We start from the raw sequence: 12,879 nt of genomic DNA, 5'->3' as shown, positions 1-12,879 counted from the left end.
TTAATGTCTGTTTCTTCCAGACTGTGAGCTCTCCCTAAACCTGGACAGAGAATTTCTCTCAGGTCTTATCAAGATGATGTAGCACTTGGGGGCAAAGATGCAGCCCAGGAGACCTCCACTGGAGGCCAAGATGGAGAAGACCTCCATGGCCACTATGACCTTCCCCTTAGTGCTATGGTAGACAGGCAGGAAGGTGAGCCACACACTGCAGAACACCAGCATGCTGAAGGTCAGGAACTTGGCCTCATTGAAGGTGTCAGGCAGGTTCCTGGCCAGAAAAGACACTGTGAAGCTGGCCAGGGCTAGGAAGCCCAGGTATCCCAGGACACAGTAGAAGACACTGAGGGAGCCCATGTTGCACAGGATGATAACATGGCCATGTTCAGAATGTACATCTGTGTCCACAAAGGGAGGAGAGATTCCCAACCAGAGGCCACAGAGGGTCACCTGGATGAGGGTGCAGATGGGAATGATGAGGTTAGGAGCCCGAGATCGCAACCACTGCCTCATGCTTCTCCCTGGAGCAGTGAACGTGAAGGCAAGAACCACAGTGATAGTCTTGGCCAAGACCGTGGAGACAACCACAGTGAAGACCACTGCAAATGTGGTATGCTGGAGGAGGCAAGTGGCTGTGTGGGGACGGCCAAGGAAGAGCAAGGAGCAGAGGAAGCAGCAGATGAGGGAGATAAGCAGGATGTAACTGAGGGCCCGGTTATTGGCCTTGACAATGGGGGTGTCTTGGTGCTTGATAAACACCCCAAGAACAGCAGCTGTGAGTACAGAGCAGCAGAGAGAAGTGCAGGCCAGAGCCATGCCCAGGGGGTCTTCATAAGCCAGGAAACTCTCAGTTTTCAAGAGGCAGCTGTTTCTCTCAGTGTTGGCCAACTGATGATCTGGACACCTCACACACTGCTGCATGTCTGGTGAGGAGTGAGAATCGCTGTTAATCTGGATTCCATAATTCTCTTTCCTCTCATCCCCCTTCATTCAAATAGCTCATTATTCCCTGATTCACCAGGTGATCTGTATTGAGTTCAATACAAAGTAGAGTTACTCTCTATATCAAAATAGTTTCAGGTGAATTCTGTTTCTAACATTTCTTGTCCTTTCCGTCCTCCATTTCTCTTTTTTCTGTTTATCTCCTTCCTTCCTTCCTCTGTTCGTTCCTTCCTTCTTGCCTTATATACTTTTTCTCTCCCTCTGGCCTTTCCTTCCTTCCTCCATCCCTCCTTTGTTTCTAACTTCCTTCTTTCTTTGCTTCTGTTTTTCTTCCTTCTTTACTTCCTTCCTTCCTTTCTGTCTTTCCTCCAGTGCTTGAACTCTGGCCCTGGGAATTTTTTCAGAGTATTCATGCCAAAACCACCACTCTACCACTTGAGCCACAGCTTCAATTACACTTTTTTGGGTGCTTAATTGTGGAAAAACATCTTTATTAGTTTCGTGCCCATCATTGCATCTAAACTCCATTGTAAAATCTCAACTGCCTGAGTTGCTTGGATTAAGGGGTAATATATAATTACCTAGCCTTATGTGCTGCAGTCTTTACAGGTTATATCACTCTGGCTCTCTGCTACTCATTCAAGTAATAATGGAGAATAGAGAATTACCCTAATCATTTCAGGTTTACGAAGAGGGTCTAATCCAAACCTCAATCTACTTCTTTTACCAAGCACAAACTTCCTGAGCATTTATCTGTGTCAAGAACAATTTTCCTCTACTGATGTGATAGGGTCTGGAAAAGACCAGCTGGATGATGGAGAAGAGAAATGAAATGGACATGTAAACTACTTCTGAATCTTTTATAGTTGAAGAATTGCTAGTCAATCTAGTGCCAGTGTAAGACATGGAGTTATCATAACAAAGTCCCTTGTATTATTAGTGTTTGCTAAATAGAAAATCAATTTTAATTAGAAAAGAGCAGCACTGGGCACTCAGAAATGAAAGACTGTGTTAGATCTAAAATTCCATGATGATTTTCACATCATTTCAAAGATCAACAACTGGTCCTTGATATTTTCTATTTTTCCTTTTTTTTGTTTTCTTTTTACAGTCTTTTACTTTTATTTTCTCCATTTCTCCTTTTTTACTAAATATATATTTATGTATTTATTTATTTATTTATTTATTTATTTATTTATTGTGAAGATACTGTACAGATGGGTTACATTTACATGAGTAAGTTAATGAGTACATTTCTTATGAAGCATTATTACCCACTCCTTTGCTTTTTATATGTTTTTCATTGTAAAAATACTGTACAGAGGAGTTACAGTAAGGTAATGAGTAAGGTAATAAGTACATATCCTATCAACATTGTTGCCTCCTCCTTTGTTTTTCTCCTACCATCCCTTCTTTCCCCACCATCCCAAGTACTCCCTAACCCCCACCCCCAACCCCAGTAAAAGTGGTAAAGTTCATTTTCAACATAGTGTCTTGTACATCTCATTGTTACAATGGGTCAACCTGTATCCCTATTTAAGCAGTTTGTTTTTTCCTTCCCCTCCCCGAACTAGAAAAATGTGTATACAAGATGCAGGGGACCAGAATCCAATACTGTGAAAACATGGGTTATACTGTGTGGGGGGAAAGGAACAAACCACAGAAACCAAAAAATCATATAGTACATTTTAAATACATTTTAAAAAGAAAGGAAAAAACACTTGTGTCCCTATGTTTGGGTTCATTTCACTTAACATTTTATATGGTCATATGTACATAGCTTTTTTCCTATTCTGCTTTTCCTAGACACGTACTAGTTCTTCCAAATAAGGGAAACCATTGGTGAATATTTTCTTTAAATATAAAAAATGTGACTGAGGAGAGAGGAACAGGGCTATTCTCAAGATGAATCCTGTAATAGACAAGAAGATACAATTATATATATATATATACATATATATATATGTATATAAAATGGAGGGGCACTGGCTTGTTTCTTCTAAGGAGAAATATGGTTAGCAGTAATCATGGAATTCTGCATGAAGGGGAATATGTGTTCCTGCCATGCTACTGTAGATCACTCCACTGGCTTGCATGGACTGAAGGGTAGGAAGGAGAGATGAGGAATTTCTCTATAACTCACAGACCCACCTGTCACATTAGAAATCTCATTCTCTGAGCAAGGAATGCAGTCAAAGCAACAGGTAGCATTTCCCTCTAGAGAGGTCTTCCTGAATCCAGGACCACAGCTCTCAGTGCAGACAGACTGCGGAGCCTGAGAACATTCAGATGAAGGTTAGGGACACTTCATCTTTTTACCTGACATCCCAGACACTCTGGAAAAGATCTTCAAAACACATAATCTTTATATACATATAGCCAATGAATTGATTGAGCCTTCTTACAATTTCATCTAACAAGAACAGGAGAACATGTGGGTCCTTAACACCCAGCCCCTCAAGCCATCAGGAAGTCATGGAGCATTTAAGAGGTGGATGTTAATTCTAGAAAATTAGGAAATGGGAGTTCAATCCTGCATCCCATTCTTGAATTCAGGTGATGAATAAGAGCATAAGAGGAAAATCACTCAGAGAAACTTCAAACCCACACTCTAAAGTGTGGCTAATTGCTTGGAAGGTGCTGCTGTACCCAGGGCCATTCACATCTCTCTTGGCTTCCCAGTTGCAATGAGATAGGTGAACTCCACTGGCAGATACTTCTTTCATTACATCCTGTCTCAGCACAGACTCAAAAGCAACAGTCTACCCAACCGTGGTCTGAAACCTCCAGGCAGAAGCAAAGCAAGCCTTTCTGCCTTCTCATTTGATTCCCTCAGATATTTGGTCACAGTGCTGGAATGATGATTCACAGGTGTCATTTACCTTTTATGATATTCAATATGCAAACAAAGAACAACATAATTGTAATGGAATGTTCCTCTATTCCCTCCCTGAATCTGTTAGTAAGAAACTTCCAGAAAGAGGAAGTTATGAAATGTTTACCACTGAGACATAGTTTTGATAAACAAGCTTAAAATCAGGATAATCTTATGGCATATTTATATCTAGATCATGATATTATAGCTAGAAATGACCAATTCTGGTGTAGAAATAAGGATGTTGTGTCATTATCTACAACCATTGCGCACATAACCTGACTTAGGGAATTACAACAACTTCATAATAACTATACAGTTTTTTTAAAAAGGAGAGAGCCAAAAATGCATAAATAACCCACCTTGGTTATTCCTATGGGCCACTCTATCAGATTTTCAAACAAAATCAGTTGTTGATCATGTGATCTAGATGGAGAAAACTTGCCAACTTTTACCCTTTGTCCCAGACCTTCTGGAAAATTCCAAAAGCTCATAATGTCATACTCTGCTTCCGATTTCCTTTCCTCATTCAAAACCACTTGGTCTCCAACAGGATTGGTAAATTGGCTCTTCTTCAAAAAGGGATGCAGCTAAAAGGGACACATTAAAGTAGCATGAAGTGCTTCCAAGAATTCTCACAAAATCTGAGCACAATGGATGCACACAAATTAACCTTCATTTTCACCACATGATTCACACACACCACAAGAATCCAATCAACTGAATCAAATGCAGGACCACAGTAGACTAAAGTGTCACAAATTTCTAAAACCTGGGTATCTAGGATGGGATGCAGAAACTCAATTTCAAGGGAATCAAACTCCAACCACACCCAACCAAATAATGAATTATCATATGACAGACCTCAACTGCCTCACTAACGTGCATTCCAATCACTTATTTTATGATTGTTATCAGTGAGTCAGTCTGAAAATAGGTAAATAATAAACTAAGTAGATTCATAGAATATTTATGACAACTATGAAAGATTAAGTAAGACTTAGTTTAGTGTGTGTGTGTGTGTGTGTGTGTGTGTGTGTGTGTGTGTGTGTATCCTGTCCTGTGGATTGACTTCAGGGCCTAGGCACTGAACTTGAGGTTTTATTTTCCTTTTCAAATTAATCATTCTATCCCTTGAGCCACAGCTCCACCTCTGGCTTTTAGCAATTAACTATAGTAGGAGTGAGACACAGGTGTGAGCCACTTGTGTCCACACAATCTTAGGTATTCAAGAACTAGTCACTCTTGATCTATTATTTTAAAAATTACAAGGACAATTTGGATATATGCTATGGAAAAGGGGATGGCTTTTTCCACACATAGTGAGGATGGGGACAGAAAACACAGCACTATCTTGTCACAGATGCAGCGTTATTCAAGGACTTTGTCTTCACAGCTCTACAGTCATTTCATGGAGCGCACGACAGGCACAATGTCTCTTGTATTTTACAAAATGGAGCCAGACAACCTAGTACCTAGTTCCATCTGCTATGAAACCTTCAATAGAAAGACTACATGCCCAGAGTCGGTCTTCCAAAAGCAAAGCCATTACCTGTGAAGACAGAAATGCCATTGGCTGGGCATTGTGCACAGGTTGCTCTTCCATGAGATGAAAAATCATCTGGTGAAGGGCATAGGACACAGCATACACAGCGTTGTAGATGTTGTAACTCTCGTCTGACATGGTCATGTCAAAAATGTGCCTCAGCATCCAATCCAGTGTGGCAATGTATGAACAGTGCCCCAAGTCTCTACAGTCAGACTTAACCAGTAGGCAATAAACAGATTGAATCCATGACCTGGGAAGGGAATTATCTCTTGAGTTCTTGGAGAAGATCTCTGTCAAAATAAAATTGGTGAACCCAGAAGTGTTTCTATGGTGGTGAGAGAAGATGAGAGGTGCATGGAAAGGGTCAATGAGAAAATGTCTTTTAGCAATAGTCACATCATCATAGGGTGAGTTCATGACCCAGACTTTCTCTGTAATTAAAAAGTACCCAAATTTAAGAATAAAGCTTAGTAGAAATTTACTGTCCCCATAAATGATAATCACATTGGTTGATGATTCCACTAGCTGGCGATGCATCCATAGATCATTTGTGAAATCTAAAAAGGCACTGTAAGTGATCATGTTCTCAAAGGCCAAACAAACTCCATTCTTGTCCATCTCTTCTCTCAGTTCTGAGAGGAACCACACACCATAGTCATCTTCGGTGATGAACAGTCCCACCCAGGTCCAGCTGAAATGAAGCATCAAGGAGACTATGGCCAGGGCTAGAGCTGAGTCCTTGGCAGCCATCTGATAAACAGTACCAAACTTTCTATGGTCACTCAGGAGAGGATCAAAAGACCCAAAGGTGAACTATAGGGAAACAATGAACACAACACCAGGAAGAGGATGGTCATAGGCTAGTATCAGTCCTGGTGAGAACTAAGCAAAAACTGGCAGAGGTGGGGGCAAACGTTCGTTTATCCATTTGCAAAGTCATGTCCCATGTTTCAAGCTCATTGTAGACATGTAAGGATAAGGCTCAGAGCTTTGGATCATCCTTTGGACTCTTACAATCTCTCCTTTTATTTATTTATTTTTGCAGGAAAGAAAATGTATATGTCCCACCCATTTCCAGAGTCTTTTCCCTGTGAGATCATGCATTTAGAAGGGTTTGTGATAACTCCTCTTCTTCAGCCTGTCCAGGACAGAGTCACTGTGGACATGGCTTCACACCCCTCCCAGCCTCACCTGTGGAAGTTTGTAGAGGTCCAGCAGTGTCCCGATTGGGACAGATGTGCTTGAGGTTCCTGTGAGTACTGCTAAAGCTTTGCTGTCTCTTCTGCAGGTGTAATTAGGGCTGTTTTTATTCTTCCCAGACAGCCATATGAGTGGATCCTCTAATAAATCAGTATCTTTGTAATGTGCACTATAGATCTCAAACCCTATAGTCATGTTGGGTAGCAGATGAGCATTCTTATTGATCTCCTCCACTGCAAGCACCAGGGTGAGAAGCAATTGGTATTTCTTTAAGTTGATACTGAAAAGAGGCCAGAAATATTTGGGTAGGTATATGTGTATTGCAAATGATTAACTGCAAACCTTCTGACTTTGTTGAATCAAATGCCTATCTCTACACACAGTAGTATGTGTAGATCCTACCTTCCAACAGGATGGCATTAGAATTTGGAGTCTTAGAAAAGTTCTCAGTATTGGGAGAGCTCCTGAACAGGACTTGATCAGCATATATGAGATTACTATTCTTTTGAGATTACCAATGGTGCGGAGGGATGAGCAAGTTGGCTTTTCCATTCTACCACATATGGATATGTTGAAAACACTGTTGTCTGCTGGGACACAGGAGCATGCCCAGTCACATCCCAAATCGTTTAGTACCTTGAATTACCTGTGCATATGAAGAACGCTTAAGAAATAGAATTCAAATTGAGAGCATATTGTCCACCTGAGTTTAGCCAATACAAGCAGATAGACAGGGCCTGCTGTGTTAGGAATAAATACAAAAGCAGGCTGCCTTGTGTCTATGCTCACTTGCTAAACTTTTGCTAATGGTGCACAATTCTGCAAAGAAGTACATCTTGCCTTGTGAGGAAATTAAAGAAGACAAAGAAATTAAATTCATGTTATGTGGTAGAGGACCACTAAGTTGACTCAGAGAATGTCATTATTCAAGGGGATTCCTCAGAAACAAAGCAAGATGGCAGCTGAGAAAGCTAGAACATGAAGATTGCTTCACCAAACAAAAGAACAGATGAGAGTCACGAATTTAGACCAGAAGACACTTCTCTAGTAGAATAAAACAACAGAAAAGAATGTGTGAGAAATGGTGGAAGAAGCTGGCTCCATATTCCTCCAGATCATCAGCGTTAATAACTCAGTATGAACAGAAACCCTCTGACACTGAAGGGAAGGAGAGAGTTCAAGTTAAATCTCAGCATCATCCCCATACACTGAGACCAGTGCTAGGGAAGTGGTTATAGTTTCTACTCTTGGGTCCAGACCTTTAGATTGTGTCTCTGGAATTGGTTTAGGACAGAGAAGAAAGACATTTCCACAGCCTCCATCCTCCAATTTTGTGAACAACAGCAGGTACTGGATACAACCTCCTATTGAGCAGGTCATGAGTGGGTCAAGGTTTTTTCTTAGAACCCTGTGTCAGGCATGTCATGTTTGGACCAATAATCCAGAATAAACTAGAGGCACTGTTTGAACCTCGATCCTCATATCTCAGCCTCCTAAGTAGCCAGGATTTCAGGCATTAGCCGCCAGTGCCCAGCTTGTGGCCCCCATTACAAAGCATTCAATGCTTCTCTGGCACAGCACAATTCTCCATCCCACTTATGGGTAGGACAGGGAAGTAAGATGGTGACATTGTCCTAGAGCTTAGTGTGGCCCAACTGATAGCACTAGAACTGTGCCATGATCCCATAGCCAGGCCAGCCTCTGGCAGAGCTCTGTAATCACCTCAGTACCTGGGAAAGTCATCTACCACCAGACAATCTGAGTTTTATTCTAGCTATCACTAATTGGGTATGGTTGTGGCCATCTTGGCCCATGAGAACACTGCCACTACGTACAAATTGTGTGGTTCTTAGTGTTCACCCAGCGCTCTGGTCTTGATTGCAATGGACTGAGGATGTAGTACTGAGGCAGGGCAGACTAGGGAAAATGAGGCCTGGTTAAAACATGCCAGGAATTCAAAAACTCAAGCTTAACACTTGTCCATCTACTTCTCTTAATATTAAGGGAACAAAGTAATTTAATGGAAAATGTAGTAGCATAGATTAGGAGAATATGGAGTATGGTAAGCTCACAGCAAATAGAGAGCTATTCATTAATTAACATCCCTTAAGATTAAGGCACTAAAGTCATTGAGCAGAAAATGAAGCCAGATTAATTGAAGAATATGAGTCTTGGTGAAGGCAACTCAGAAACATGATTTAGAAAAACAGAGATACTATCTTTGCTTCAAAGAGACATAACAGGATGTATTTCTTTCCTGAGAATGCATTTCTCATCATATGAATTAACAGTTGTCTGGCAGCATGTATGCCTTCCCAAAAAATGCTCTCCCAAATCATAAGCAACATCCTACACAAAATATAGACAACAGCACGCCTTCCTCACTGCAAGGGTAATCATTTGTTTTATGGAAGGATGCCTTCTTATCTGAAAAGAATGTCCAAAACATACAGAAACTCAGAAACTGTAGCACCAGAAGTGATTAGAGCAAAGATGAGACACATATGTTTGAATAACTTTGAAGTCAGTCCTCCCACCTTTACTGCATGAATACTCCTGGCAGCCCAAGAGCTGTGTATCTCTCCTCTGTTAGAGTGTATCTTTGAATTTCTGTTTCCTGTTTGTGTATTTGCTTGCTTTTTTGCTTCATTACTCAGTAAAACTCTGCCATATTTTCTTACTGTTGTGACTTGCATAGAATTTCTTATTCTGAGATCCAAGTCAAGAAGCCTAAGTGAAGAGTGACTACTTTTAGAGGGAAACTTCATTAACCTTCACCTGTTTTTGTGACACTGCTGGTTGGTATTCCAGGTGTAATAAAGTTCTGGTGGCCACAGTTGTGACTAAAGCCTGTTCCAGAACAAAGATCTTGCCACTGCTACACAGAAATGTCTCACAAGACCATTTCCTGTGCATGAGCATTATGGGCCCCCGCATGACCCAAGAGGAGGCATGCGGGGACCCTCGACTCCGTGGGGTTCTCCTTGAGGTTGTTAGAACCACAGGGTATTTGTCACCCAACTTGCTTTTGGTTTTCTCTACTACTGAAGAGGTTTATCAGCTCCCAGCTCACTTCCTTCAAGTCCTTTACTCCCTCTAGTGGTGACATTGTGGAAATCGCCTGGAATTTCTTGAAAGACAGGCACAAAGCCAGACCAGGCAGACTGGTCTAATTCTGAGACATTTCAAAGACAGATAGTATCACATGTCCAGTATGAATCAAGAATGTTCCAGAACGATAAGTTCTCCTCTCCTAGTATTCAATATAATCAGTTTGGGGAAATTCTCATAGAGACAATCTCAATTCTCATGTTTATTTTTGATATGCTATTTTACAACATAACTGTGAAGCTTGACAGCTAGAATGTCAGTAATAGTAAATATTAATTGGGAACTGGTGGTTCAGGCCTTTAATTATGGCTTCTGAGGAGGCTGAGATCAGAGAATTATCTTTTGTAGTCACATTGGGCAGGAATGTCTGTGAGACTCTTATGTACAATTAAACACACAGAAACCAGTAACAGAGATGTTGGTCAAGTAGTAGACTGCCAGCCATGAGAGAAAAAATGCTAAGGGACAGCCATCAGGACTTGAGTTCACACCTGTGTACAAGAGTTTGTGTGAACATGCACACACACACACACACACAGACACACACACACAGACACACACACACACACACACACAAACACACACACACACACAGCTCAATTAGAGAATGGACAGAGCAGAAGACAACTCTGACATCTCCTATCTCCCATGGAGGTGCATTTCTAATGCTGGGTTTACACATGAGTCCCATCTGTCTCACTCACTTCCACACCACATTCAGTTGGCTTCAATATCCCTCACAAATCTCTCATGGAATAAAGAATTCCTCTCCAGAATAAAGCCCATAAAGGGTGTTTCCACACAAGTTGTCTGAGAAGATTCATCTGTGACTTCCTAGTTTACAGAGAATTCTGTAGATCTGAAAGTAATGAGCTTACCTGGGTCAAATGCATGAATCAAAGAGTGCATAAAACACATGAAAAAGCCAGGTGCCGGTGGGTCATGCTTGTAATCCTAGTTACTAAGGAGGCTGTGATCTGAGGATGCAAGTTCAAAGGCAGCCAGGGCAGAAAGGTGGGTGAGATGCTTAACTCCAATAAACCACAAGAAAACTGGAAGTGGTGACTGAAGTGGTAGAGCCCTAGCCTTGAGCTGAAGAGGTCATGGACAGCACCAAGACCTACAGTTCAAGCCCCACAAACAACCAATAACAATATGGAAAAACATTCAAATATATTTTAAGAATTCATGAGCAGGGGAAAATAGATAAGCCTGACTAGATGTCAGAGAACATATAATAGAAGCAGAGCTTCTGGGAATGACATAGGAGATAGGCTGAGACATGGACAGTAAGGCAGAAGTTCACTTACATTAGTTAAGGGGAAAAATTAAATGGATCATGGATCTCTTATTCCTGATCTGACCAGCAGCTCCCCTTTCCCAGAGCTTTGCTGACATGAAATAACCCCAGAAGCAGAAACTGCATGTCTGTCCTAAGAAATGTTGTCCTGAAGGAGGTCCAAACATTGGTCCTATTTTTAAAAGTATAAGGACAGAATTGACTAAAGATTCCCTAACCTTTGACATATGGATGGGGACATTGTGCTTTTGTGGCTAGTATGGACTCTTGGTCACCCAAATGACACTGAACCAGGACAGTTCAGGCTGGAGGAATCACAATGATGGTGAGGTGGTCTGGACAGTCCTGGGAAATGGGAGTGGAATGAAGACAGACAGAGACCCCCAAACGGTCTGATAGCCAAACAGAAAATGCAAATTTTAAGAAAACCCAAGAAATCACTTACTGATCGCTCTGTTGCTGCGCAGCAGGATCATTCATGTTGTGAACAAATTCCCAAGAATAAAAGGGGAAAATCCCAGCAATGACCAGATCTCCCTTGCAGTGTGCCAGAGATTTCTCTGTGCAAATGTGTCGGTCATCTTCAGTGGAACTGACCACTAGCGGTTGTTGGAGGAGAAGCAGTGTCAGAGTCACAGGGAACATTGCTGCTGCTTTGGCCTGGAGCTATGATTCTGGATGCAGACTGAGCCAGCAGCATCAGATGGGTGTCTAAATGGATCTTCAGTTTCTGTGGCTTATTGTTATCTGGATGGCCACTGGGACACACCACCGGCCTCCTCCACTGTCCTAGAGGAATACAGAGCCCTTTCTGCCCTCCAGGTATACATCTGAGGTCCGGCTTCAAGGTCAAAACACAAGTTGTAAAACATGTGTACCATCTTCTCCTCCACACCCTCAGGACTGTCATTTCATCCAAGACTGTAGATAATGAAACTCCAGGGATGGATTCCTTTCTTGTTGAGTTGTTCACAAACTAGTGTGAAAGCAAAAACTTGAAAGAAAACAAGCCCACAACATAAAGTACCATAGGAAAGCCACTAGGGAAGATGGAAATGGATGACACCAGAGGATGCCAGGTGAAAGTCAAAAGGTAATAGAGGGCCATGGCCAACAAAGACCAAGAGTTATTGGAGCACCATCAAATATGAGGATGGGCAGACTCACAAACCCAGGACCAAGGGAGCCACAGAAGTTTGGTGAAATGACCCATTCCGGTTTCCATAACCACTCCACATGCAGAAACATCCAGAAGAGGTCAATGCAGTTATTTACTGATGCTGGAGGTATCAACAGTCTCCCTGTATTCAATCATTAAAGATCAACACTTGAAGGTCAAGGTGCACAACCAATTGGACATTTAAAAATGTGTCTATCAATGCATTGTGGTGATCCACTGTTAGACAGAGATGTTCTATGATCTATGACTTTCTGAGAAAATAGCAGGCCTGCCCATTGAGTATCCTGGAAGCTGTGTGTCTATGGATGGGTTGTGTTCTGCTCTCTGTCTTGGTCATGTCCTGGGTGCTGGGGAAACTCTTGTTCTCACTTAGACAGGCATGTGGTCCCTGCTCTGTCCATGTCTCCCTACCTGTCTCCTCTATTATTTGCTCATGATAGACATGGAACCAAGGTCACAGCAAAGGTTCCTGCTCCCCCCAGAGTTCACCATGATAGCTGGTTCTGTGATTTGGCTCCATATATTTATTAGGAAGGGCTTGGCAAACATAAGTTGAAAAAGTAAGGATGAAAATGCTACTTGGTGTTGGTAGCCAGCAAGACCTTGCAAGAGGGTCAGTGCTGGGGCAAACCTTGACTTGGGTTCTGAGTAGAAATCTCTATTTCTTCCTATAGCCAGGATTACAGGTAGGAGCCATCCGCACCTGGCTCAAAGTACACACATTT

At 41.9% G+C, this 12,879-nt stretch overlaps 1 protein-coding gene across 1 annotated transcript; it reads right to left on the bottom strand.

Annotated features, from left to right (window-relative positions):
* Positions 1-11,619, bottom strand: LOC138813651 (vomeronasal type-2 receptor 116-like). Its single transcript, XM_070002050.1, has 7 exons — positions 11,420-11,619; positions 6,555-6,843; positions 5,367-6,176; positions 4,177-4,404; positions 3,091-3,214; positions 1,744-1,746; positions 1-920 (listed from the first exon to the last, which is right to left on the bottom strand). The coding sequence occupies exons 1-7, from the start codon at positions 11,617-11,619 to the stop codon at positions 1-3; spliced, it is 2,574 nt and encodes an 857-aa protein (XP_069858151.1).
* Positions 11,620-12,879: the final 1,260 nt, after the last annotated feature.

This window comes from Dipodomys merriami, unplaced genomic scaffold (assembly GCF_024711535.1).
Source record: "Dipodomys merriami isolate MVZ:Mamm:240054 unplaced genomic scaffold, mDipMer1.0.p SCAF_6, whole genome shotgun sequence".
Lineage (NCBI taxonomy): Eukaryota > Metazoa > Chordata > Mammalia > Rodentia > Heteromyidae > Dipodomys > Dipodomys merriami.
Note: the sequence above shows the minus strand (reverse complement) of the source record. Positions and strands in the feature narration are given on the sequence as shown.